The following is a 27278-nucleotide window of genomic DNA, read 5'->3' as shown; positions in this document are numbered from 1 at the left end:
GTTCAATGGGTTGCACCTCAATCCTGGTAATTAGAAAGAACTTAAGAAACAGGAGCAGGAGTCGACCATTCGGCCCCTCGAGCCTGCTCCGCCATTCAATAAGTTCATGGCTGATCTGATCTTGGCCTCAACGCCACTTTCCCGCCCGCTCCCCATAATCCTTGACTCCCCTGTAGCACAAAAATCTGTCCATCTCCGCCTTGAATATATTCAATGACTCCGCCTCCACAGCTCTCTGGGGTAGAGACTTCCAAAGAATAAACTCACAACTGTGATTATAAAACACGGGGCGGTGGAGATGGGAGGATTCATTAATTTCTGTTGCCTGGGCCCCAAGCTCTGGAATTCCCTGCCTAAACCTAGTTAGCTCTCTTTCCTCCTTGAAGACGCTCCTTAAAACCTACCTCTTTGACCAAGCTTCTGGTCACCTGCCCTAATTTCTCCTTATGTGGCTCGGTGTCAAAATTTTTGGGGGGTCTTATAACCCTCCTGTGCAGCGCCTTGGGGACGTGTTACTACGTTAAAGGCACTATGTAAATACATAGAAGATAGGAGCAGGAGTAGGCCATTCGGCCCCTCGAGCCTGCTCCGTCATTCAACGAGATCATGGCTGATCATCCAAATTCAGTACCCTGTTCCTGCCTTCTCCCCATATCCCTTGATCCTTTTAGCCTTAAGAAATATGTCTAACTCCTTCTTGAATATATTTAATGAATATATTCAAATAATATAACAAGTGTCTGTTGTTGTAATTTCCCCTCACTCGGCTCCCCTCTGGAGCGGAGCAGTCCGACAGGATAGAAACACCTGGTGGCTGGGTTGGCCGGCCCGGCCCCGGGGGGTGACACAGCCAGATTCGGTGCTGCCAAGCCAGCCTTAGGCTTTGGAGGAGGCGGACGTTCCCAAGGGCGGCGGCGGCTACTAGGCCTGACTTTGCCCCCGAGGCCTGACTTTGCCCCCGAGGCCCAACACTGCAGACCCGGGTCTGCGCTTCGAAATGGCGGCCGGTGACCGGGCACCGCTCCCAGGAAAGGTCTGAAAAGAAGAAAAAGAAAAACAAGGCGGGCGGTTCTCACCAAGAAGCCTCTCGAACGGGCCGCTGCCTTTCCCCATTATCCTCGGTACCGCCGCCGGCTGCTCTTTGTGTCTGTGCGCGGTGAGTTTTTAATTATTATTTTTTCTCTCTGGTCTTTCCGAGCACGGCAGCTGCGCAGTCGCCTAACTCCTGCCGGGGTCCTGCGCCGCGCCGCTTGATGACGTCACCAGACACACCGCAAGATCAGGTCATTTAAAAAAAAAAAAAAATTTTAATAAAATTATTACCCCGGGTGGAGTCGGCGTCGTTCTCAGCGGTCAAGCGAGAGCGGCCAAACTATAATTTGTAAAAAAAATTCCAAAAAGGAAAGGCTGGCGGGTGGGGGGAGGCGCGGTTTTATGACGCGCCGGCTGTGGTTGCTAGGCAACCGCGTGAGGTTAGGCCCGGCCGCCCCCGTGTCGCAGTTACCAGCGGCCTGGCTTCTCTCGGAATGTTTTCTTTTAGTTATCCGCGTTGGAATAATTGACGAACCAGCTTTGCACTTGGCGTTTGTGGTTGGTCTTTCCTCCCCCCACCGGGCGGAGGTGGAGGTGAGCCCGGCCAGGCCTGCAATGTGTCTGCTGCTGGGAGCCACCGGGGTGGGCAAGACCCTGCTGCTCAAGAGGTTGCACAATATCCTTTTCTGTACGTCCCAGCGGACTGGCTGGTCTCGGAACGCCCTGCACATTGCGTGTGCCCCAGATCAGGAGGAATTTCTTCACTCAGTGGGGTGGTGAATCTTTGGAAGTCTCTGCCCCAGCAGGCTCAGTCGTTGAGTATATTCCAGGCCGAGATCGAGTAGAATTTTTGGACTCTATAAGGGGCATCAAGGGATACGGGTCTGGGTCGGGTAGCTGTTTCCCTGCTCTCTCTCTCGCACATGGCAGCTGTCGATCATTCTGCCATTGCCATTTACACCTCATCTAGAGCCATCTTTTGTTTCTTAACTTGTCCCATTACCAACTCCTTTTGCCTCGCACCATCATCCCTTTTGTCATTTAATCTCTCCTGCCTTCCATCCTATCACAGACCTTCCCTTTTGTTCTTTCCTCCCCCCACTTTCCCTGCCCCTACACTTGCTCAAAAACCTGTTACATCGCCAACTTTTTCCAGTTCTGACGAAGGGTCATCGACCTGAAACATAATCTCTGTTTCTCCCTCTACAGATGCTGCCTGACCCGCTGAGTATTTCCAGCGTTTTCTGTTTTTATTTCAGGGATATGGGGATCGGGCGGGAAAGTGGCGTGGAGGTCGAAGATCAGCCATCATTATCGAATGGCGGAGCAGGCTCGAGGGGCCGTACGGCTGACTCCTGCTCCTAATTCTTATGGGACAGGGGCTGGGGGGTGGTTTGCCGCCGGCGGGCGGGCGAAGGAAGTCCTGGGGTGGTGTCGCTCTACCCCGGGGGAGGGAGTGAGGCCACCCTTTACGCTGGTGGATCACATATCCAGCATGTAGGCAGAGTTGCACCTTGTCTATTGTAAAGACTTGCATTTCTATAGCGCCTTTCACCACCTCGGGGGTGTCCCAAAACGCTTTACAGTCAATGAAGTACTTTTTGAAGTGTAGTCACTGTTGTAATGGAGGAGATGGATAGATTTTTGGGCACTAAGGGAATCAAGGGATATGGGGATCAAGTGGGAAGTTGGAGTCAAAGGTCAACCATGATCTTATTGAATGGCGGAGCAGGCCTGAAGGGCCGAATGGCCAACTCCTGCTCCTATTTCTTGCTCTTATGATTCTTAAAGACCACACAATCTCTGTGTATTTAAATACCATTCAATCAGAGTGATTTTAGATAACAATCAATGATGTTTAGATTCTGTTCAATTTGAGTGTGATGTTACATACCACACAAAATACTATTTTTAAATAATCATGCAAATTATGTGATTTTAAATACCAAACTGCAATTTTATATATATGTATTTTCTTTATCTTTATTCATAGAATCATAGAAAGTTACAGCACGGAAGGAGGCTATTTCGGCCCATCGTGTCCGCGCCGGCCAACAAAGAGCTATCCAGCCTAATCCCACTTCCCAGCTCTTGGTCCGTAGCCCTGCAGGTTGCAGCATCCCAAGTGCACATCCAAGTACTTTTTAAATGTGGTTAGGGTTCCTGCCTCTACCACCCTTTCAGGCAGTGGGTTCCAGACCCCCACAACCCTCTGGGTGAAGAAATTTCCCCTCAAATCCCCTCTAAACCTTCCACCAATTACTTTAAATCTGTGCCCCCTGGTTTTTGACCCCTCTGCCAAGGGAAATAGGTCCTTTCTATCCACTTTATCTAGGCCCCTCATAATTTTATACACCTCAATAAGGTCTCCCCTCAGCCTCCTCTGTTCCAAGGAAAACAGACCCAGTCTATCCAGTCTTTCCTCATAGCTAAGATTCTCTACTCCCGGCAACATCCTTGTAAATCCCCTCTGTACCCTCTCTAGTGCAATCACACCTTCCCTGTAATGTGCCCAGAACTGCGCGCAGTGCTCCAGTACTCCAGCGCTCCAGTGCTCCAGCACTCCAGTACTCCAGTACTCTAGCTCAGGCCTGACGAGTGTTTTATTGAAAATGGCACTTTTTTCTGTGAGAAGAGCTTTCTGCACTTACAATTTTTAAAAGTTTGAAATCTGTACAATTAATTTTTTTTTAAGAATCTCTACTGCAGCCCTGGCTGGCATTGGCTAACTCAGCACAGCCTAGAGATTGAACCAGGGGCCTTTCTGGTCTGTCTGGCTACTGGATAAATAATCTGGGCTACAGGGGGCCACTCAACAAGGATCTGATTCAGAAATATGACCCAATAAAAGTCAGGCAAACCCTGTTGAATTATTTAAGAGAACCAGTTGTACATAGATTATTACAGCACTATAATACAAGGTAAAGTCGCATTTAAGTATTAGCATACAAAGAAAGAACTTGCATTTATATAGCGCCTTTCACAACCTCAGGACATCCCAAAGCACTTTACAGCCAATGAAGTACTTTTGAAGTGTCGTCACCGTTGTAGGAAACGCGGCAGCCAGTTTGCACACAGCAAGATCCCATAAACAGTAATCAGATAATTGACCAGATAATCTGTTTTAGGTGTTGATTGAGGGATAAATTTTGGCCAGGACAACGGGGATAACTCCCCCTGCTCTTCTTCGAAATAGTGCCACGGGATCTTTTGCGCCCACCTGAGAGGGAAGATGGGGCCACGGTTTAACGTCTCATCCGAAAGACGGCACCTCCGACAATGCAGCGCTCCCTCAGCACTGCACTGGGAGTGTCGGCCTAGATTTCGGTGCTCACGTCCCTGGAGTGGGACTGAAACCCAAAACCTTCTGACTCCCTAAAAACAGCGCAAGTAACACCAGTTTTAAATGAAGGACAAATCGTTTTCCAGCTTTGAATATTCAGATACATCACAGACATCAGTATCTGCAGAATGTGATGTGTAAATTTATGGTTATCTAATTTTAAATAGACATTCAGTATTTTTTTTAAATGTTTTGAATTTTTGGATCCTTGACAGATGTGCACAGATGAGTTTGAAAGAAAGCGCTGATGAACTAGGAGGGCCCCCACCTACAATCCCCACGGTATACTCAGACTGGCTTAATGTGTTTAATAGCAGACTTGTATCGAAGCTTGACGTATCACTAATGGTAATCCTTAGAACATCCAAAGCAAGGGTCTGGACGATGGATTGGATAAACACACACTGCCCTTTCACCTCCTAGGTTCAAATCAATAGTAATCTGGCACCAACATTTGCGACTTACGGATTTTTAAATTCCCCACACGACTACTTCATGGTTAATGTAGCATTCAGTGTTTAAATTTCCCACATGAAGTGTGAGCGTTAAACTAGAGATCGCAAGACACTTGAGTAAATCAGAAGTGTTGGCAATACTATTGATTGGGACAAAAGTCTTCTCCACTAACTGTAAGGGTCTTACATGTAATAAGTTTCTAACATGAGTCTACAGTACAAAACTGGCTATGATTTAGAAGAAATATATAATAGCTTTCACGTGGTGGAACAGACATGAATAGTTGAATGGCCTACTCCTGTTCCTATGTTGTTCAGGATGTATCAAAGCAGCCAATGCAGTGCTTTTGAAACAGTCTTGTAAAGTTGGGAAACACGGCAGCAAATTTGTGCAGAAGCTGCAATGTGTTAAGTGGCCACATAATCTGTTTTAGTGATGTTGGTTGAGGGATAAACGGTAGCCTGGACATCAAGAGATCTCCCCTGCTCTCAGTTTAAAGTCTCAGCTGAAAGATGGCGCCTCCGACAGTGCAGCACTCCCGGCAGCGCAGTACAAGCCCAGATCATGGAGTGGAGCTTCCGACTCAAGAGGCCAGAGTGCTGCCACTGAGCCAAGGCTCACACTTGGTACTAAATTTGCAGTCTCACTCCGAGAAGCCACATGATCCTTGTGGGGAATGACAGTTCACGTTGGTGCAGTAAGTGGTGCAGGCACCCTGGAGTGTGTTTTTTTAATTCATTCATGGGGATGTGGGCGTCGCTGGCAAGGCCAGCATTTATTGCCCATCCCTAATTGCCCTTGAGAAGGTGGTGGTGAGCCGCCTTCTTGAACCGCTGCAGTCCGTGTGGTTGAAGGTGCTCCCACCGTGCTGTTAGGGAGTTTCAGGATTTTGACCCAGCGATGATGAAAGAACGGCGATATATTTCCAAGTCAGGAATTTTTTGATGATGTAACTGGTAAAATAGATAAGGGAGAACCAGTGGATGTGGTGTATTTGGACTTTCAAAAGGCTTTCGATAAGGTCCCGCATAAGAAATTAGCGTGTAAAGTTAAGGCACATGGGATTGGGGGCAAGGTATTGACTTGGATAGCGAACTGGTTGGCAGACAGAAAGCAAAGAGTTGGAATAAACGGGTCTTTTTCCGAGTGGCAGGCAGTGACTAGTGGGGTACCGCAGGGATCGGTCCTTGGACCCCAGCTATTCACAATATAAATGATCTAGACAAGGGAACTTAGATGTAATATCTCCAAAGCTGGGTGGGCGTGTGTGCTGTGAGGAGGATGCAGAGAAACTCCAGTATGATTTGGACAGGTTGGGTGATTGGGCAGAAGCATGGCAGATGCAATATAACGTGGATAAATGCGAGGTTATCCACTTTGGTGTCAAAAACAGGACGGCAGATTATTATCTGAATGGCAATAGATTGGGAGAAGGGGAAGTGCAACAAGACCTGGGTGTCCTTGTGCACCAGTCGCTGAAGGTAAGCATGCAGGTGCAGCAGGCGGTTAAGAAGGCAAATGGTATGTTGGCCTTCATAGAACCAGGGGTCACAGTCTAAGGATAAAGAGTAAGCAATTTAGGACAGAGATGAGGAGGAATTTCTTCACCCAGAGAGTGGTGAACCTGTGGAATTCTCTACCACAGAAGGCAGTGGAGGCCAATTCATTAAATATATTCAAGAAGGAGTTGGATATATTTCTTAAGGCTAAAGGGATCAAGGGATATGGAGAGAAGGCAGGAACAGGGTACTGAATTTGGACGATCAGCCATGATCTCATTGAATGGCGGAGCAGGCTCGAGGGGCCGAATAGCCTACTCCTGCTCCTATCTTCCATGTGTCTATGTAGTGAGAGGGTTTGAGTACAGGAACAAGGATGTCTTGCTGCAGTTGTACAGGGCCTTGGTGAGACCACATCTTGAGTATTGTGAGAAGTTTTGGTCGCCTTATCTGAGGAAGGATGTTCTTGCCGTGGAGGGAGTGCAGCGAAGATTCACCAGGCTGATACCTGGGATGGCAGGAATGACGTATGAGGAGAGATTGGGTCGATTGGGCTTATACTCGCTGGAGTTTAGAAGAATGAGAGGGGATATCATTGAAACTTATAAAATTCTAACAGGACTAGACAGACTAGATGCAGGAAGGATGTTCCCGATAGTTGGGGAGTCCAGAACCAGGGGTCACAGTCTAAAGATAAGGGGTAAGCCATTTAGGACTGAAATGAGGAGGAATTTCTTCACCCAGAGAGTGGTGAACCTGTGGAATTCTCTACCACAGAAGGCAGTAGAGGCCAATTCATTAAATATATTCAAGAAGGAGTTGGATATATTTCATAAGGCTAAAGGGATCAAGGGATATGGGGAGAAGGCAGGGACAGGGTACTGAATTTGGATGATCAGCCATGATCTCATTGAATGGCGGAGCAGGCTCGAGGGGCCGAATGACCTACTCCTGCTCCTACCTTCTATGTTTCTATGATGGTGTGTGACTTGGAGGTGGTGGTGTTCCCATGCGCCTGCTGCCCTTGTCCTTCTAGGTGGTAGAGGTCACAGGTTCGGGAGGTGCTGTCGAATAAGCCTTGGCAAGTTTGCTGGGCGTAAAATGTTCTTTTCCTGATATAAACATCCCTCCCCACCATTGACCTCTAAAGCAAAACTTGAATACATTGATATCAGGCAGTGCTGGGAAAGATCTGGTCTAACAGGCTTGATTCTTTGGCTCTTACCTGTACACTAAAAAGGTCATTTAGAGGCCATGATACGGCTCAGTACTTTAACCGGTAGGTCAGCTGGATGACTGAAGGCCGAGTCCGTCAACCTTTCATCTGACTCTCAGTTTTGTAAAGCAGCAGGTCAGCGAGACCACAGTTGCTATTCAGTCACACCGCAACCATTTTAACTTCCATGTGTTTTCCTTTCAAATATAAAAAGCCATTTTACTGCAGAGCAAAAGAAAGAACTTGGATTTGTACACAACCTTCTGACTCAAAGCGCACTTCACACCCAGTGGATTCCTTTTAAAGTGCCGCCACTGGCGGTATGCAGCAGGTGTGGCAGCCAGCTTGTGAACAGCAAGGTCCCACAAGCAGCAGATCAGTGAAGGAATCTGTTTTTGGTGGCGTTGGTCGAGGGAGGATTGTTGGCCAAGATTCCCTGCTCTTCCGTACAGGCAGACAGGGCCTCGGTTTAACGTCTCATCCGAAAGGCAGCACCTCCGACAACGCAGCACTCCCTCATTAAGTGAGGTGTCAGCCGAGCTTATGTGCTGAAGTCAACCCCCCCACAGCCTCCTGATTCTAAGTGTAACCAGTTGAGCCAAGCCGACGCTCCCATCGTGGGTAATAACTCAGCTGAGTTTCAGTATTGTCCTTTTTTCCTGCAGCTCTGTAGATCTTTAAACTGTGTATAGGAAAGCTTTTTTTCAGCCCTAGTTTATTCATCTTTTTTTGAATTGACATGGGGTGCTTTTCTAGATGGGGTGGGTACCATATAACTAAAGGTTATTGGGGATGCAGGTGGGGTGCTAAAGTTGGACTCGACACCCCTGGGCTAGAGAGGGGGAAAGTCAGTCAGGATTGTTGTTCCTGATCACTGCACGATGGTTTGTTGTAACTCGGAAATGTTGCGTGTGCGATCAGATTTGGCTGGGATGGTTACCACAGTTGAATAGCTCATGAAATGCACAGTCGAGGCTCACACGTGGAGAAAGTGGCCAGATTGGAAGGTAACGGAGGGCTGGCAGTGCTGCGAGTCCATATTGGAGTGAAGCACAGTGTTCACGGAACTGAACTCCAGCAGGATCCCACAGCGCCAGCAGAGGTGAGAAAACCCGCAGTCCAAGCGACGGTTTTCAACATGGGCTCGGAGGAGGGTTTCCCTTCCCTGTCCCATGTCCGGTAATAGCTTGCTCAGGCTGTAGCATTCTTACTCATGGAAGATGGAGCACCCGCCTCCTATTCCCCCCCCCCCCCCCCCTGTGCCTCGCTCCGGTATGGCCTCACAGCAACATCACGGCATCCTCAAGGTTGCTCCAGCTGAGTGCCATTGTCCTTCGTGCAGACTGCCCGATCGTCTCCATGGGGCCAGCTCGGGCATGCCCACTACAATCAACGTATGCACATTGGGGGCGCTGCATTTTTATAGTTGGGGAAACCTAGGCGACGGACCAAGGCCCATAGTACGAGACACGAGCAATGTTGAATTATAGCAGAATAAAAGGCAAGGCATTTCAGGGAGAGGTAATTAGGTGACGCTATGCTTGGGCTCTAACAGCCTGGCAATAAGTGGTAGGAGGGAGAGGGAACTGGAACTCGAACTCAAGAGTTCTGCAGTTTGGAGGGCCCAGGAATGGTCGAGTTAGAATACAAAACCGCAACCTGTCAGTGAGACTAAATGACCCAATGAGAATATTGAATCTTTCTTATTGGCCCTATTTAATATTATTTTTATCAATCTGATTTTCCTGCAGGTAGGAACTAATTTAACTGATATCACAGTTAATAAAAGGAAGATTACCATTCGAGAACTAGGAGGCTGCATGGGGCCTATCTGGCCAAGTTACTACGGAGACTGTGAGGCTGTGATAGTGAGTATCGGCTCGCCGACCGTCAACATACGGAAAGCACAACAGGACTGGGTGGGTAGACAAGATGGACCAATAGTTTAATCTTGCCTGACAATTCCAACCCTGCTTTTATATCTCGTTTAGCAATTTCACTGCTAGCAGGGGCAGGAAAAAGAAAATCCCTTGCACGCCGGTAGTTTCATTTTTTAACATGGGTTCTGACAGTGACCTTTGCCCTGTACCGTTATTTCTTTAATGGCCAGAACATTGCATTTATTTTAAGGGGATGGGGTATTAGTTTCCTGCTGCATGGTCTCCCTGCGGTATGCACCATTCTCTGCCTGAAGGGCAGGCAGGAGACTTGCTGCCGGGCCAGTGTCGGTCCTACCTTATAACCACCGCTTCAGCTGACTCGCCCTCCACGTTTTCCCCCACTCCCCAGAGGAAACGTCTCCTCTGTGCTCGGGCGTCTCCCCCCCCCCCCCCACACGACAGCACAGCGGAGCTCAGGCCTGTCCTGCCACATCGCTCCAGCAAGTCCTCGAGTGAGGCACCAATCCTACAGCTTTACCCTGCCTCTAAAAAGGTGAATGTTTTCCTCCTAGTTTATGATCGACGCAGCCAGTCCCACTCAGATTTCCTCGTCCTGCATTCAGCTTCTCTCCGTCCTGACAGCTGAGCAACTGCAGCAAACTTCAGTCCTAATCCTCTTCAACAAAGTGTAAGTATGGGCCCCAGCAGTCTGCTTCACAGTTTCTTTCATCCTTCTTCCCTTAGAGACTGTGGGGTGGGGGATGTGGTGTGGTGTGGCGTGGGAGTGCGTGTTGCGCTTATCTTTCGGGTTGAATTGCAAGGAAAAAATGTTAGAAAAGAAAAAGATATGTAGGCCGCCTGACAGAGCAGTAGCCGTGGCCCTTGTTTGACTCCAGCATAGACTGCTATTGTGATCATCTCTCCTCTCTTAAGGATGCTAAATAGAACAGGATTAATTCCTTAAAACCTTCCTTTTCTTGTGGTCGTCCTGGGCCCAGTTGCTCCCGGCCTGGTTAGTCTCAGTCGATCAAGCTAGAAGGGTGGGTGGTTTGGGAAATAGAAATGTCACAACAGTTCAGTAAGGGGCGTCGTCCTGAGGACGAGGGCTCGGCTGCATTGTTGGGCAAAGTAAAGGGAGCTTCTGACCTGTAGTATACCTACACCTATAGCTGGTGCAAAAGGTGGCGTTAAGCAGGTTAGATGAAGAGGGGTGAGAGGAGGAGGCTCGTGTGGAGCATAAACACCGGCATAGACTCATTGGGGCGAATGGCTGGTTTCTGTGCTTTACTTTTGCTGAAATGCCCCTCACAAATATGATGAGGCTGGAGGGCAAGCTATCACAGAGCCTCTAGACAAGAGCTTAAAAACGGTTAGGATTGAAGGAAGAGAAGGTGAGGTTAAAGATAAAAGGCGGCAGCCTCCTGCGTGCGGATCAACACCTTATTTGCTATATAAATGGATGGGAATAATTAGAGTTTATTTTAATTTCAGGGACCTGCCCTGCCACATGTCCCTTGTGGAAATGAAAAGCCTGTTCAGGATGGATGACATAGTTGCCTGTGCCAAGCAGCACATCAGCGTGCTGGAGGTTAGTTCGCGGGATGGCAGAGGGCTGGAGGAGGTCCTGAAATGGCTTCGCTCACATCACAAGGGGAAACACTTGGCTTGAACAGACTAAACTCTCCATCCTCTCCCCCCTCGGAACACGGCGAACGTATTTACGAGAGGCTGGATACGATGGTTGGCTCAGAGCAGCTGTTTGGAAGAGAATGTCACCGTCCTGGTGATGTAAATTACAGACTGCATTCGAGAGCAGAGTATCCTGAGCTGAGGAGTGAGTGATTCAAACTGGTGCTGTTCAGAGTCCTGAAGAACAGAAACTGGTGGATTTAAAAGAAAATTCGTGTACTTTTGTACATTTCCATCTCACAAAAGGCAGAATTGAATCATTGTCCACTCCAGATTAATTATAAATATGACACTAGATTTGTGTGATCCCAGTTTAGAAACATAGAGATAGGAACAGGAGTAGGCCATTCGGCCCTTCGAGCCTGCTCCGCCATTCAATGAGATCATGGCTGATCTTCGTCTGAGATTAGGTACCTATACAGAACAGTCTTGTATACTCAAACCCCAGCATTCTATACTTCATCTTATTAAAATCTATTTAAAACTTAGTGTAATGTTAGTCTATTTCCTCAAATTGTATTAGCACCACTGGGACACTGCACTGTAGAGTTATGGACCTCAGCCTTTACCCTGCCCCATCCTAGAGTAGCTGTTCTTTCATATCCATTCCCCCCTCTATCCCTCCCGAGAAAAGCATCTACTGCCGGTTGATGACAGACATTTGTGAAGATCACTGTGGGGACAAGACAAGAGGGGAAAAAAGCTAGGCTTAAAACAATATGAACTACAAATAGCAGATACTTGTTCCAAAACTTGTCCTTCATTGAAGAGTATGTGCCAACAAACAGACACCAGGCGGGGAGGACTGGTAGATGGACACGGTTATTTTCATGGGCTTGTTAGACTTTTAACTTCAAAGCAAGGAATCTGAGACAGGCTTCTGCTTCTTTCAGTTTCTTAAAAATGTAACTGAGCTTTCTTGTGCCTCTCCTGCGAACATTAACACACGCCGCTGCTGTGCAGTTACAGAAAACTTCGAGAACAAAAAGAGTAAAGGACCAGCCAGTCTCTCACCAGCTTGATCACAAACACACCAGAGCATAGGAACAGGAGGAGGCCATTCAACCCCTCGAGCCTGTTCCGCCATTCAATGAGATCATGGCTGATCTGTGATCTAACTCCATATACCTGCCTTTGCCCCATACCCCTTAATACCTGTGGTTAACAAAAATCAATCATAGATTTTAAATTAACAATTGATCTAGCATCAATCGCCGTTTGCAGAGAGTTCCAAACTTCTACCACCCTGTGTGTGTAGAAGTGTTTCCTAATTTCACTCCCGAAAAGGTCTGGCTCTAATTTTTAGACTCTGCCCCCCCCTAGTCCTAGAATCCCCAACTAGTGGAAATAGTTTCTCTATCTACCCTATCAATTACTCTTAATATCCTGAAAACTTTGATCAGATCACCCCTTAAACTTCTAAATTCCAGGGAATACAACCCTAGTTTGTGTCATTTAACCTCGAGTCCAGGAGTACTTTCAAAAGTAGTTTAATCAAGTGCGATAATAAACCATTTATCGAGTTACGGGGGGCAGAGCATCAGGCTTTATTTAAAAGCGCTGTGGGTGATGAGCTGAACTTCCCGCTCAGTGCCAACTGCCTCCTAATAATGCATCTGTGCGATGCAAAAAAAATCCACCCATTTTCCTTTGCAAAAATACCTAGGAGTACAAGGTTTTTAAAAAAGATTAGATAAAGGCCTTGTCCACAGGCTTTAGATTAGACTATTAAGTACGTCAACTAACTGAAAAACATACTGCAGAGAACAATTACACAACTAAAATTCCCTTAATCAGTGAGACATTTCAATTTGCAGTCGACAAAACATTTCCTTCAGGCTGCAGCGTTAAGTTAAATATTATTTACAGAGTGCAGAGTCCTTTAGCTGCTCTGACGGTCTCCCTGGTTAGCCAACACCAGCTGGTGCAAAGTGCTCAGAGCTGCAAGACCTCAAGGAGACAGTCCCAAAACCTAGCTAACAACTCCAGTGTCCAAGCCACCTTTTCCCTCCCCAAGTGATAATCGCTCAATTGCCTTTACTGAGCCCTCAATTTTCACCATGTGTTGGGCAAAGGATTAGTTCCCTCAGCTACCGTCAGATCTGAACTTCGACCTGCAGCGCGCGGACCTCTCGCCAACCTGCGGGATGGCACTTTTGGGGGGGGGGGGGGGGGGGGGGGGGTAGGTGGACATAGACCTTTTCAATGTGCAAAAATAAACGCGGAGTGTGTAAATGTGCATTTGTATGATCGTTCATGCAGATTTAAAGGTTAAAAATACAAGAACAAAAGCCAAATAGCAAAGGGTTCGGACTCTTTATGCAATCTCGCAGTACACTGGAAAATTGTGCTCTACCAAGTATGGAAAGATCACAGGATTTGCAGCAGGCGGAACAGCACACTGTGCCCAATGATCAGTCCGACCAGGAGCAATAGCTGTAGCCTCTTCAACAGGAAAGAGTGGAAGCTCAGATCCTCGGGGTTACTGTCCAGATCAAACAGTCGGTCTTTGTTGCAATGTTCCGCCGCTCGCCCATTCTCCCAGAGGCAAAGCCATTCTTCAATATCTGACCACTAGAGCCTCTATCCAGAGCTGGTCATCGATGGCTCTCAACGTCAGATGCTGGGCACAGGCTCTTTAAATTATTTCCAGCTCATTAAAGTGATTAGTGCTAGATACTAGCTAAAAAAAAAGTATAAAAACACACGAGGGGTCAGACAAACCAATGAGTTAACATTTAAATAACACAGAGGAAAGAAATCATCATAGAGTGAAGAGACTGAGCAAGGAGGTTTGCAAGATGCACAACAAAAAAGCGCCGACTGAACGAGGAGATTTTCGATCCAGTTCCCCCCAACAGGGAAGCCCCCCAAGGCGTTCAGGGGTCAGTTTATATCAATGCTGGTGATAACACCAGTGAGGGCCTGCTCTCCTCACTTGATCCAGGCTGGTGTGGTATTGAGCCTTCCTCGCTGAAGAAGCAGGTTTCTCGTCAGAGTTCGGTGATGTGCTGCACCAACTGTTAATGGCACTGTGGAGTAACCAACATTGGTGGAAGTGTGCAAATTCCGACTAGGATTAAAATCTCCTGTTCAGTAGAGGTTTCTCACTCTCATCTAGGTCTTGTGTATAGTCATCTCCTGGGTAGTCATCTCCTGAGGGTGGGTAATAAAAGGAAAAAAAAAATTGTTTAACACATTTTGGTTTGTAACTATCAGAATCCAGCTTTTAACCAGCCAAGACACAGGAGCTTCCTGAAGCTCTGGTTCTGGCCACGTGCTATCAAATAATATAGCGTTTAAAATTGATCGATCTTCATTTTGCCCGTTTGACGTGATCCCACCATGTGTGACACGCTGCCGACAGTTTAAGTCCGTTTAAAAAAAAAAAAAAATTTCATATTGTTTTCAAAGTTACAAAAAACTTAAGTGTGTTGTAGAAATCGAACAGATGTTGAGGGCACAGCAGGAGGAGATAAGGCAGGCGCTCCCCCCGGTGGCCCGACAGGTAAACTGCACCATGTGGAAGGAAATAAAGGGAGGAAGAAACTTGCATTTATATAGCGCCTTTCACAACCTCAGGATGACTCAAAGTGCTTTACAGACAATGAAGTACTTTTAAAGTTGTAATGTAGGAAACGCGGCAGCCAATTTCCGCACAGCAAGCTCCCACAAAAAAGCAATATGTGATAATGACCAGATAAATCTATATTGGTGATGTTGGTTGAGGGATAAATATTGGCCAGGACACCGGGGAATAACTCACCTGCTCCTCTTCGAAATAGAGCCTTGGGATCTTGTACCTCACCCGCGAGAGCAGACGGGGCCTCGGTTTAACGTCTCATCCGACAGACAGCACCTCCGACAGTGCAGCGCTCCCTCAGTACTGGCACTGGGCGGGTCAGCCTAGATTAGATATGGGCCCCGAATCCACAACCTTCTGAATCAAAAGGAGAGTGCGCTACCCACTGAGCCCCGGCTGACACTGCATGGTACAAGAGACAGACCCGCAGGACCCAGGTTCTATCCGTGGAGTGTGTGGAATTAGGAAGACTATAACTGGCCCTTTGTGCTAAGGAGATGAGGGGAGGTAAAGGAGTCCCCGCTTCCGAATACAATCCAGGGGACATTGGGACAGGACAGGACTGAGTTTGACAGGGATGGTCCTTCGTGGGCAGACACTCTGTCCAGGCTCCTGTATAAAGAAAGACCAGTACAGGGAGGTACTGAGAGAGGGTCAATGAGTCCAGGGTCAATATTTGTCACTCAACTAACGTTTGTCACCATCTTGTTGGGGGGCAGGTTGGGTTGGTGGGGGGGGGGGGGGGGGGGAAGAAAGAGAAAAAAAAAGAGAGGAAGAATTTCTAAACATCAAAGATACAAGGATGTTTCCTGGTTTAAGAAGCGTTTTTGAAATATTCTCAGGTTTCAGTCACTTAAAGCTGAAGTTACAAATACAATACTAAATTTACTACTGTGTAATCCAGCAATCCAATATAAAGGGGGAGCCAAATGAAAAGCTAGTTCCCCCACCCCCGGCAAACTCTCGATGATCTAGAGCTTGGTGCTGTAATAATAAGCAGCCATGGGCTTGTGCCAATTTCTCACAAGAACAAGAATTAGGAGCTGGAGTCGGCGACACGGCCCCTTGAGCCCGCTCCGCCATTCAATGAGATCATGGCCAATCTTCGACCTCAACTCCACTTTCCCGCACTAGCCCCACGTAGCAAGGGTCTCGACACAAACCAGCCAGTCACCAGCAGCAGAGAGCTTAGGACAATCCCAAACATAAAGCAAGCGGTTACCAGGTAGATGATGGAGTGCAGTCTCCGTGCTGTCAAAGTGTCTCAGTCCTTCAATCTCTGCTGAAGTCAGGATCGACAGAATTTTAGGCTAAGGTGAGAAAGAAAGATGGTTACTCTGCCCGGCTCTTGTACTTTGAGTAGAGATAGATATTACTAAAATGAAGGTTTTGCCATTTTCCCCCCCTCCAGCAACGTAATCCAATTTACCTAGATAGCACTGTACCACGTCAAAACATCAGTGCTTCACCCTGGGAACAGTAACTTACTGGGTCAAGACAACCTCCCACGTGCAGCAGGACGATGGCCGGGATCATTTTATATTTTGATGGTGGTGTTGGTTGTGGGGGGAATGTTGGCCCCGACACTGGGAGAGCTCGCCAACATCCACCTCAAAATCACTGCACGGGGCAGCTGGGAACTTGGTTTAAAAGGTTGTGTCTGAAGGACGGCACCTCCGACAATGCAGCACTGGCTCAGGACTGCGCTCAGGTGTCAGACAGCGGAGCAGAGAGTCGCTGTAATCTGCATCTAACCCGCGCGGAGCCCAATCGGAGGAATGCTTGATGTTGGCAATGGGTGCCTGAAATGGAAATGTTGATTTTCCAGATTTCACTGCGAGAATTAAACTTACTAAGCATAACAACAACTTGCATTTATACAGCGCCTTTAACATAGTAAAACATCCCAAGGCACTTTACAGGAGTTATCAAACAAAATTTGACACCAAGCCAGATAAAGAGATATTAAGACAGATGACCAAAAGCTTGGTTAAAAAGAGGTAGGATTTAACGAGCTTCTTAAAAAGGAGACGACACTGGTTCGGCCTCAACTGGAGTATTGTGTCCAATTCTGGGCACCGCACTTTACAAAGGATGTGAAGGCCTTAGAGAGGGTGCAGAAAAGATTTACGAGAATGATTCCAGGGATGAGGGACTTCAGTTACGTGGATAGACTGGAGGAGCTGGGGTTGTTCTCCTTAGAGCAGAGAAGGTTGAGAGGAGATTTGATAGAGATGTTCAAAATCATGAGGGGTCTGGATAGAGAGAAACTGTTCCCCATTGACAGAAGGGTCGAGAACTAGAGGACACAGATTTAAGGTGATTAGCAGAAGAACCAAAGGCGACATGAGGAAAAACTTTACTCAGCAAGTGGTTAGGATCTGAAATGCACTGCCTGAAAGGGTGGTGGAGGCAGACTCAATCGTGGCTTTCAAAAGGGAGTTGGATAAGTACTTGAAGGAAAGAAAATTGCAGGGCTACGGGGAAAGGGCGGGGGAGTGGGTGTAGCTGAAGTGCTTTTGCAGAGAGCCGGCACCAGCGCGACAGGCCAAATGGCCTCTTTCTGTGCTGTAACCATTCTATGAGAGAGAGAGAGAGAGAGAGAGAGAGGGGTTTAGGGAGGGAATTCCAGAGCTTAGGGCCTCGGCAGTTGAAGGCACGGCCGGCAATGGTGGAGCAAAGGCCATCGGGGATTCCCGAGCATTATGAACACATACCCGCAAATTACAGAGCAGCAGGCACACATTCTTCTGCTGGAAGGTCAGGATCAGCTCCCGTAGGCCGTTGACGGTTGTGTAGTCAATGCTGCTGACATGAAGACAGTCCAGTATCGCAGAGCGGGGAGGAGAGGCTGTGAAAGGAACAGGAGTGCGTTACTATTCCATAAACCACAGGATTATTAATTTCAAAACCCCTCCATTTCGAAGCTAGCGTGCGTTTCCACGGAACCCGTTGCCCTCATGCACTAGAGGAGCCACGGCAACGAGCATCGGCAGGATATTTGACTGCAGGGTCCCTGGCTGGAATTCAGCTCCGACCAGGGCTCAGACTGGAGTCCTTCAGCTCCTTGCTGGACAACTCTGCTGAACCACAGCAGCAATGTGTTGAAATCATGTCCTGGATATGAAGCCCTGGATTTCCCCTTCCCCAAATAGTTCAGGGTGAGCAAAGCTCAATTCAAGGCAAAAACCAGAATAAAAATTTAAATAACCCCCAATAGCCAACGTGTGTGGATGCTAACCAAAAAACTTCCAACCCCTCGTTCCTGTGTCTTGTAGGGCATTGCATCCTTTATGGGAGATTCCTCTCCACCCCTGTTGGTTAGCTCCTCTCCTAGAGCAAAGAACTAGCGAAGGGAAATGTAGGACTGATGTCCTGAAGGTTCACACAGAGGTCAACACATTGGGCCGCTGAATGGATGCAGTGGGTTTGTGACTTATTATTCATTCTGGGGATTTGGGCATCGCTGGCAAGGCCGGCATTTATTGCCCGTCTCTAGTTACCCTCGAAGGTGGTGGTGAGCCGCCTTCTTGAACCGCTGCGGTCTGTGTGGTGAGGGTACTCCCAGTGCTGTTAGGGAGGGAGTTCCAGGATTTTGACCCAGCGACGATGAAGGAACGGCCGATATATTTCCAAGTCAGGATGGTGCGTGACTTGGAGGGGAACGTGGAGGTGGTGGCGTTCCCATGTGTCTGCTGCCCTTGTCCTTCTAGGTGGTAGAGGTCACAGGTTTGGGAGGTGCTGCCGAAGAAGCCTTGGCGAGTTGCTGCAGTGCCTCTTGTAGATGGTACACACTGCAGCCACGGTACGCTGGTGGTGGAGGGAGTGAATGTTTAAGGTGGAGGATGGGGTGCCAATCAAGCGGACTGCATGAGCTACAAGAGAGACTATGGAAGCTGGAAATGTTTACACTGGAGAAAAGGTGGGGGGGGGGTCATAGATTCTAAGCAATCTGATTCATTGCATCTGTAACCAGGGGGCATCAACTTAAGCTAAGAGGGAAAAAAAGTGAACAGGCTCGCTCACTCTAGTTCACTTGCTCAGGAGGGGGAAATGTGTGGTTCAGACTACCTAGGGAAGCAAAGATTTATCCATTTAATGCTGGCAAATTCAACAGGGAGTGGGATCATTATTGAGGAAAGAAGCAATTGTGGGGCATGGGAGCAGCTTTAGATACTTGGGGCCGAGCTGGTCTGTGCTATTTCTGCACCAACTGTGCTACCAACTTGTGGAATGAATTCGAATTGCTGAATGCACCCCATCGGCAGCAGGAGAATCACTGGGCCCCACCTGGAGGAAGACTCGCAGGTTTGAAGCCGGTTCAAATCCCGGACTCGCACCCAAATAGCGGGCAGAAGCTGCCGGATTAGTCCAGAATCACCGAGATTTCCACTTACCTTCTAATGCGCACCTGTACAGCAGGTCACGAACATGCTCAACGGCAGCAAAACTCAGCCCACTTTGTAACTGCACCACAACCGTCCTGCAATCAGAAATCTGCGACACAAACAGAAGCGGATGAGGATTCCACAGTCTTCAGCTTCCTCGCGGGCCAGTCAGCGCCATATTTATACCATATAAAAAGGGCTCTGGGCGCACACCTACAACATGGTCGGTGCGGAGCTGCAATTTCCCATTGATGCTTTGCCTGCCCGTCGGGTCTTTATCAGCTGTAGGTGTTAGGCTGGGGAGGAATTTTGCCACCTCACTCAGATTACAGCCCCGCCCTACTGGAAGCAGATTACAATGGACAGAGTGCAACTCCCCCCTGCGTGCTGGATACGCGATCCACCAGCGTAAAGGGTGGCCTCACTCCCTCCCCCGGGGCAGAGGAGACACCATCTCCGGGACCCCCTTCCCCCTCTGGCCGGCTGCAGCCCCCCCCCACCCCCTGCCCCATAAGAATTAAATGCAAGAAGTCACACAACACCAGGTTATAGTCCAACAGTTTTATTTGAAATCACAAGCTTTCGGAGCGCTGCTCCTTCGTCAGGTGAAGTGAGCAGCGCTCCGAAAGCTTGTGATTTCAAATAAAACTGTTGGACTATAACCTGGTGTGTGACTTCTTACATTTGTCCACCCCAGTCCAACACCGGCACCTCCACACCATAAGAATTAAGAGCAGGAGTCGGCCATACGGCCCCTCGAGCCTGCGCCGCCATTGAATAAGATAATGGCTGATTTTCGACCTCAACTCCACTTTCCTGCCTGATCCCCATATCCCTCGATTCCCCTAGAGTCCAAAAACCTATCGATCTCAGCCTTGAATATACTCAACGACCCAGCATCCACTGCCCTCTGGGGTAGCGAATTCCAAAGATTCACCACCCTCTGAGTGAAGAAATTCCTCATCTCAGTCCTAAATGGCCGACCCCTTATCCGGAGACTATGCCCCCTAGTTCTAGACACTCCAGCCGCAGGAAACAGCCTCTCAGCATTTATCCTGTCAATCCCCCTCAGAATCTTGTAGGTTTCAATGAGATCACCTCTCCTTCTAAACTCCAGAGAGTAATCAGCCCAATCTCTCATCATAGGACAATCCTCTCATCCCAGGAATCAATCTAGTGAACCTTCGTTGCACCGCCTCCAAGGCAAGTACATCCTCTGACCATTCTTCACGCTAGCCTAAACAGAGTGCTAGCAGACTGTTTTACTGGGGTGGGGGGGGGGGGGGGGGGGGAGAGGAAAGAAAGAGGCAGGCATCACCGTCAAGCACAAGCCCGTTACCCACTTCCCGCTGTAGGGTCACTGGATGTTGATCTGGGCTGGCCGATTTTACCCTCGCTAATCCAGGGATGCGGAGGTCAGTTGATAAACTAACTGAGCCAAACAACCGGAAAATGTTCGAGTATGGAGCTATCGTACCGAACTGTAATGAACTGGTCAGTGTGCTTTTACGGTCGAATTTAAATTAGACACAATTACCTTCGTCTCTGGTCTGGCAATGTCAAAAAGCAGAATTATCCCAGAAAAAGCAATTCCAGCCAGAATTCCATACTGGATTTCCCAAAAACAGCCCACGAATGATGCTAGGAAAGGCAGCAGATCCAGCTCTGGGGAAAAACAAACAAAAACACAGGATAATTTGATGAGCTCGGTCACCACAGCACAAAACTAAACACCCAGAAAATATCAGTTTGAAGTAGAATGAAGAGTTGACGTACTACTGCATTTTGACCACATGAGGGCGAGCTCGTATCACTGCTTACAAAGCCTCGATTGGAGGCTAAATACAGGGAGGTGGTGACGGCACAAAGATAGAAACGCGGCAGCCAATTTGCGCACAGCAAGCTCCCACAAACAGCAATGTGATGATGATCAGATAATCTGTTTGTGATGTTGATTGAGGGATAAATATTGGCCCAGGACACCAGGGAGAACTCCTCTGCTCTTCTTCAAATTAGTGCCATGGGACCTACACCCGAGAGGGGCAGACGGGGCCTCGGTTTAATGCCTCATCTGAAAGACGGCACCTCCGACAGTGCGGGGCTCCCTCAGTATTGCACAGGGACGGTCAGCCTGGATTATGTGGTCAAGTGTCTGGAATGGGGCTTGAACCCGTGACCTTCTTACTCCAAGGCGAGAGCGCCACCCACTGAGTTCTACAAAACTGCTGTTTGCAGACCCTGGTCAGCATAGAATCATAGACACTTCCAGCACAGAAGGTGGCCATTCAGCCCATCGGGCCTGTGCCGGCTCTTTGAAAGAGCCGTCGTGCTCAGTTCCACATCCCCGCTTTGTGTCCGTAACCCTGTGAGTTCCTCATCCTCCAAAACCCGTCCGACTCCCTTTTTAAATTATTGATGGAATCAGCTTCCACCATCTTTTCAGCTCGAGCGTTCCAGATCCCGACAACTCGGTGAAAAAAATTCCTCATCTCCCCTCGAGATCGTTGGCCAATGATGTTAAATCTTTGACCTCTGGTTATTGACCCAGTCACCAGAGGGAATCGTTTTTCTCGATCAAAACCTCTCATCATCTTGAAAACCTCTATTGGGTCACCTCTTAACCTGCTCTGTTCCCAGGAGAACAGTCCAAACTTTTCCAACCTCTCCTCATAACTGAAGTCCCTCATCCCTGGTAACATCCTGGTAAACCTCCTCTGGACCCTTTCTAAGGCCTTTACATCTGTCCTGAAGTGTGGGGCCCAGAATTGTCCACAATACTCCAGCTGAGGCCTAACCTGTGATTTATAAAGTTTGAGCCTGATCGCTTTGATTTTATATTCTATTCCTCTATTTATAAACCCAAGTAATCAATTTGCTTTATTAACCACATCATCAACTTGCCCCGCCACCTTTAAGGATGTGGGTACATGGACACCAAGGTCTCGCTGCTCATCTACACTTCTCAAAATCGTGCCATTTATAGTAGACGGTCTTTCCATATTAGTCCTCCCAAAGTGCATCACTTCACACTACTCCGCAATTCTCAGCAGGAGAATTTCACAACACACCACAAGATCAAGTGTTTCCCTCCCTTCCTCGGGACGTCTTTGGGGAAGTAAAAGAAATAAAGTGCTGGTGTCACGGGGGTGGGGGGGGGGGGGGGGTGGTGGGGAAGTGCTGGCGAGTTTAACTCTGGTCACATTATTTCCAACACCTACTTTTCACTCTCCAGAGCGTGGAGACAATCCTGATGTCAAAGACGGTGGAGACGGCGCAGATGATGACGGCCGCCAGGGCCGCTTTCGGGACGTATGAGAAGAGAGGAGTGAGGAAGGCCAGAGACAGCAGCACGATAACACCTGGTGAAGAGCAAAATCAGAGAACGGGCAACATCAGACAACTCGATTTTCACATGGCTGCATTGTGGGGGGGCGGGGGGGGATTAAAAAGGACAAATTAAACAACGAACATTACATTTCAGACCAATGCGAGGCGAGGCCGAGGAGAAACTTGCTGCCATTAACATTTTAAATGAATGCAACGTGAGCAGACTCACCAGTGACTATTCCGCCAGCGGGGCTGCACACACCCGTTTGCGAATTCACGGCCGTCCTGGAGAGAGAGAGTTTTAAAAACTAGTTACAGCAGAAATAGAGGGAGCGGGAAGATCAGCGATTGAGCCACCAACACGGGATTATCAGCCTCAATGAACAAGTTAATCCAGCTCATGCATCACACCAGGCTCACGACCCTTGCCAAGAGATTACCCTGAAAGCACATCACTCCCCTCTCACCGCCCCCTCAGTCAGCGCGCTCCTCTTCACTGCTCCTCTTCTCTGTGCCACCTCAGCTAGCCGCCACTATTATCCACCGGGCGAGGGATTTGCTCCCATTACGGTGATGACACTTCCACTGTAACAGCAGCAGCAGCATGAAATACCCAAATCCTGGACCACCCGCCCCCACCACCTACCTATTTCCAGGCTCCCGTGAACCCAGCCCCCCCCCCCCCCAAACAGTGACCTACCTCCCAAAGCTCCCCGTCACTGGATAGGATGAAACAAACGAGCCCAGGATGTTGCTACTGCCTGAAAACACAAGACAGAGAGTCAGGAGAGAGAGTCACTGCTGTGGCTCAGTCTGTGTCTGGACACACTGATCCCTGCACCTTGGGGGGGGGGGGGGGGGGGGGTGGGGAGGCAGGGAAAGTGAGGGAGGGAGGGAGGAGGAGGGTTGAGGGGCAGAGAGAAAGAAAAAAAAAGAGCGAGGCGTCTGCCTGAGCCGTGTGGGAGGAGGGGAAAACGAATGCCTCACGTACAAAGACGAGAAGGATCGATGCTCCAGTCACCGCTCCCCTCAGTCAGAGAATGCCCGACACCAGATTCTACAAACGGGAGGCAGTGAATAAATACATCGCTCCCCCGGGCCTCCAACAAAAATCAATCTAATACCAGCTCTTACCGATGGCAATGAGCTCCTGATTCGGGTCGATTCTGTAATCGTTCTGACTGGCTGTAAAAGGAACACAGAAGATCCGTCAGACTCAAACCTCTGCAGCTCGCCAAGTCCCCGATGTGAACAGCTTCGGAAAGGTTCAAAGTGACAGAGGCAACCGAACAAACCCTTTTAAAGAAAGGCAGAGTGAAGACAATTTCGACAGGAGTTGCCCCAATCCCCCAGATTGGGTGACCGCTTTGCGGAACACCTCCGTTCAGTCTGTAAGGGTGACCCCGAGCTTCCGGTCGCCTGTCATTTTAATTCTCCGCTCCACTCCCGCTCTGACTTCGGCCTATTACACTGTTCCAATGAAGCTCAACGTAAGCTCGAGGAACAGCACCTCATCTTTCGATTAGGCACTTTACAGCCTTCTGGACTCAACATCGAGTTCAACAATTTCAGATCATAACCTCTGCCTCTACTTTTTCAGATGGCAGCTGTTGATGATTCTGCCGTTCCCATTTACACCTCCTCTGGACCCATCTTTTATTTCTTTACTTGTCCCATTACCACCCCCTTTCACCTTGCACCATCATCCCTTTTGTCTTTTAATCTCTCCCGCCTTCCACCCCATCACAGACCTTCCCTTTTGTTCTTTCCTCCCCTCCCCCCTTTCACTGCCCCTGCACTTGCTTAAAACCTGTTCCATCTCTAACTTTTTCCAGTTCTGACAAAAGGCCATCGACCTGAAACGTTAACTCTGTTTCTCTCTCCACAGATGCTGCCTGACTGGCTGAGTATTTCCAGCATTTCCTGTTTTGATTTCAGATTTCCAGCGTCCGCGGTGTTTTGCTTTTGCGTCGCCCTGATCCAGTCAATCGGTGCCAGGGAGCCTCCATCGGCCCTTTACAATTGCTGCAGGTCGTCGCGTATTGGCCCTCTCGTTAATGCCCGCGTCACCACAGCATTCACGTCGGATCAGGGGGCGTCTTCCAGAAGCAGTCTGGGTGAAGCAACGTGAACGACACGGCCAGTATCTGACGGGGTGTCCGACACATCCCAGGAACCAAGATCATGGCGGGTTTGGGCACCGCACCTCGGGGGGGGGGGGGGGGGGGGGGATGTATTGGCCTCGGAGGGGGAGCAGCGCAGATCGACCAGAGTGATACCGGGGCTAAAAGGGTTCAATTAGGACAGGCTGCACAGACTGGGCTTGTATTCCCTTGAGTTTAGAAGATTGAGGTGTTTAAGGTGATTCAGGTATTTGATAGGGGAAGAGAGAGAGAGAAACTATTTCCCCTGGTAGGGGAGTCCAGGACAAAGGGGCATGACCTTAACATTAGAGACAGAGACGAGGAGACATTTCTTCCTCAGAGGGCGATGGAAGCAGTCTTTGAATATTATTTTTTTTTTTTTTTTTTTTTTTTTTTTTTTTTTAAGGCCGAGGTAGATAGATTCTTAGTAAGCAAGGGGGTGAAAGGTTATCGGGGGTAGGTGGGAATGTGGAATAATCGGATCAGCCATGATCGTATTGAATGGCGGAGCAGGCTCGAAGGGCCGACTCTTGCTCCTAATTCGTATGTAGACCACTCAGGGGTGATGTCAGGAAGCACTTTTTCCACAAAGGGTTAGTGGAAATCGGGAACTCTCTCCCCCAAAAGGCTGGAGATGCTGGGGGGGCGGGGGGGGTGAATTGGGTCTTCCAACACAGAGCATAGGTTTTGTTGGCTCAGAGTATCAAGAGACATGGAGCAAGGACGGGTAAAATGGAGCCGAGGTACGAATCAGCCATGATCTAATGGAATGGCTCGAGGGGCTGAATGGCCTCCTCCTGTTCCTACATTCCCGGTGACATCCAGCCCCGCCCTGCCCTAGTGGTGGAACAGGCAGAGTCAGATCCAGCTGGGCTGCCCATGGTTTTAAGGTAGGATACTGTCACTCACCGAAAGCCTTGGCTATTGCAATACTCTCCAGAAATCCAACCAGCGGCACCACGGCTAATCCCGCTCCAAAGTTCTGGAAAGATCAGAGTGTTTGTTAAGTGTCAGAATTAACCATCCGCTCACTGACCCACCGCCGCTCACTCACCAATCTCCCTCCCCCGCTCACTGACCCCCACCCTCGCTCACTGACTGACTGAGCCGCCACTCCCTCCCCCACCGACTCACCGCTCATTGACCAACGGTACAGCGGAGATTTACGAGGATGTTGCCTGGGCCGGGGAATTTTAGCGATGAGGAAAGATTGGATAGGCTGGGGTTGTTTTCTTTGGAACAGAGGTGGCTCAGGGGAGATTTAATGGAGTATAAAATTACAAGGGGCCTCGTGGATAGGATATTTCCCTTGGAGAGGTGAATAACCAGGGGGCATAGATTTAAAGTAATTGGTAGAAGGATTAGAGCAGAGTTCAGGAGAACGAATTTCACCCAGAGAGTGGTTGGAATCTGGAACTCACAGCCTGAAAGGGTGGTAGAGGCAGGAACTCGCATCGCATTTAAAAAGTACTGGGATTCGGCAGGATTGCTTTCAGCCAACAGACACGATGGGCCGAATGGCCTCCTGTGTTGTAAATGTCTATGATTTTATGACCGCTATGAATATCCAAGCACTTCATGTAGGCCTCGGTGCTGAGCCCGGTGATGGTATTAATTATATTATAGACATGGTTAAATAAAGTGGGGTTAGTTAATACATGTCTGCGTCAAACTTCATACTTGATTATTCTGCCAATGAAAGTTAATTACACTTCACTCAGTGGTGCTGTGGTCCTGCTGTGATTTGTGTCTTGGATAACTGCTGATGGACTGGGTTACGTGGGACAAGTTGTAAACCTTACCCCTGAATGGAAGGTCCCACTCCAAACCCAAATACAACTTTTTTTGTATTATAAAAAGGGTGGTGGGAGGGGCAGGGGGAAGATTCATGTGAAACTCTTAAATGTAGATTACACATTGGAATTTCAGACACATCATGTGTTCCATATTGTGGGGGATTTCGCGCTGGACTCGGGTCGATTTCATGCGGGACTGCTATATACGGTCGACACTTACCCGAATGATCTCGGTAAAGCAGACGGTCCCGTTGGGTGCAGTGTCTGAAAAGGCTGGGAGCCAGAAGGGTGGGAGGCCACGAGCGGTTTCCCCCGTCAATGTCAGCACGTGCTGATCTTGACTCTCGAAGCCGTAAGCAACCAGGCTGGCAGCTACCACCACCACCGCGTTCCGGGCTGAGGAGGCAACGGGACAATTACAACCAAACCGTCCAAATATTCTATATAAATAGTAGGATTCCACATCATCAATTTACCTTCTTTCTTTCCTCCCACCCCTTCCCCAACCCCTAGGGCTATTTGGTTACTTACCAATCTAAATGCTGTTCCATTCTTGTGATTAAACCCCCTTCTGTTCCTCCCCCACCCCTTTTATTTTTACCTGAACTTGACCCGTCAACACAGCTTCTGGTTTCACAATTTCCCCCCACACTCGGTCCTCCTGCCCAACACTGCAGTTGTTGAGGGACCCTCGTGTAGTCCCGTCACAGGCCCACCTACACCGGGATTGAAAACCGCTGACACGCACACATCCTTTCCCCCCCCCCCCCACCCCCCCCACCCCACCCCAAGTGTGTAGCCCTTCCAAACTCTGCTCATGACAGGAGTTTAGAAGAATGAGAGGTGATCTTATTGAAACATAAAAGATACGGAGATACTGAGGGGGCTCGACAAGGTAGATGCAGAGAAGATGTTTCCCCTCATG

The 27278-nt window shown here is 48.7% G+C and overlaps 3 protein-coding genes across 8 annotated transcripts in view; 1 reads left to right on the top strand and 2 right to left on the bottom strand.

Annotated features, from left to right (window-relative positions):
* Positions 1-1420, bottom strand: part of hgs (hepatocyte growth factor-regulated tyrosine kinase substrate) — a 41068-nt gene extending 39648 nt beyond the window's left edge. For all 3 annotated transcript variants that reach the window (XM_085963851.1, XM_085963852.1, XM_085963853.1), the window contains exon 1: positions 1077-1420. In XM_085963851.1, the coding sequence (XP_085819977.1) occupies positions 1077-1113 (37 nt within the window). In that variant the 5' untranslated portion in view covers positions 1114-1420. The remainder of the gene's footprint in view (positions 1-1076) is intronic.
* On the top strand, positions 813-11603 carry arl16 (ADP-ribosylation factor-like 16). Of its 3 annotated transcripts, none has more exons than XM_085963857.1 (6): positions 813-1156; positions 3026-3169; positions 4601-4723; positions 9298-9414; positions 9999-10114; positions 10918-11603. In XM_085963857.1, the coding sequence occupies exons 3-6, from the start codon at positions 4601-4603 to the stop codon at positions 11093-11095; spliced, it is 534 nt and encodes a 177-aa protein (XP_085819983.1). In that variant the 5' UTR covers positions 813-1156; positions 3026-3169; the 3' UTR covers positions 11096-11603. The 3 variants fall into 3 exon arrangements, with proteins under 3 accessions (XP_085819983.1, XP_085819984.1, XP_085819985.1); XM_085963858.1 differs by having other exon boundaries at positions 815-1156; positions 4601-4657; positions 9298-9465; XM_085963859.1 differs by lacking the exons at positions 813-1156; positions 3026-3169 and adding an exon at positions 1487-1708 and having other exon boundaries at positions 4599-4657.
* A 1694-nt stretch (positions 11604-13297) lies between these two features.
* The window catches only part of slc26a11 (solute carrier family 26 member 11), a 30513-nt gene continuing 16532 nt past the window's right edge, over positions 13298-27278 (bottom strand). For both annotated transcript variants that reach the window (XM_085963854.1, XM_085963855.1), the window contains 11 exons: positions 26574-26749; positions 25467-25539; positions 23548-23598; positions 23114-23174; positions 22643-22698; positions 22305-22445; positions 20624-20751; positions 19096-19195; positions 17416-17549; positions 15921-16008; positions 13298-14271 (listed from right to left, as the gene is read on the bottom strand). In XM_085963854.1, coding sequence (XP_085819980.1) covers positions 14195-14271; positions 15921-16008; positions 17416-17549; positions 19096-19195; positions 20624-20751; positions 22305-22445; positions 22643-22698; positions 23114-23174; positions 23548-23598; positions 25467-25539; positions 26574-26749 — 1085 coding nt within the window. In that variant the 3' untranslated portion in view covers positions 13298-14194. The remainder of the gene's footprint in view (positions 14272-15920; positions 16009-17415; positions 17550-19095; positions 19196-20623; positions 20752-22304; positions 22446-22642; positions 22699-23113; positions 23175-23547; positions 23599-25466; positions 25540-26573; positions 26750-27278) is intronic.

This window comes from Somniosus microcephalus, chromosome 21 (genome assembly GCF_052327205.1).
Source record: "Somniosus microcephalus isolate GS21.2 chromosome 21, FLI_Smic_1.0, whole genome shotgun sequence".
NCBI classification, from domain to species: Eukaryota; Metazoa; Chordata; class Chondrichthyes; order Squaliformes; family Somniosidae; genus Somniosus; species Somniosus microcephalus.
Note: the sequence above shows the minus strand (reverse complement) of the source record. Positions and strands in the feature narration are given on the sequence as shown.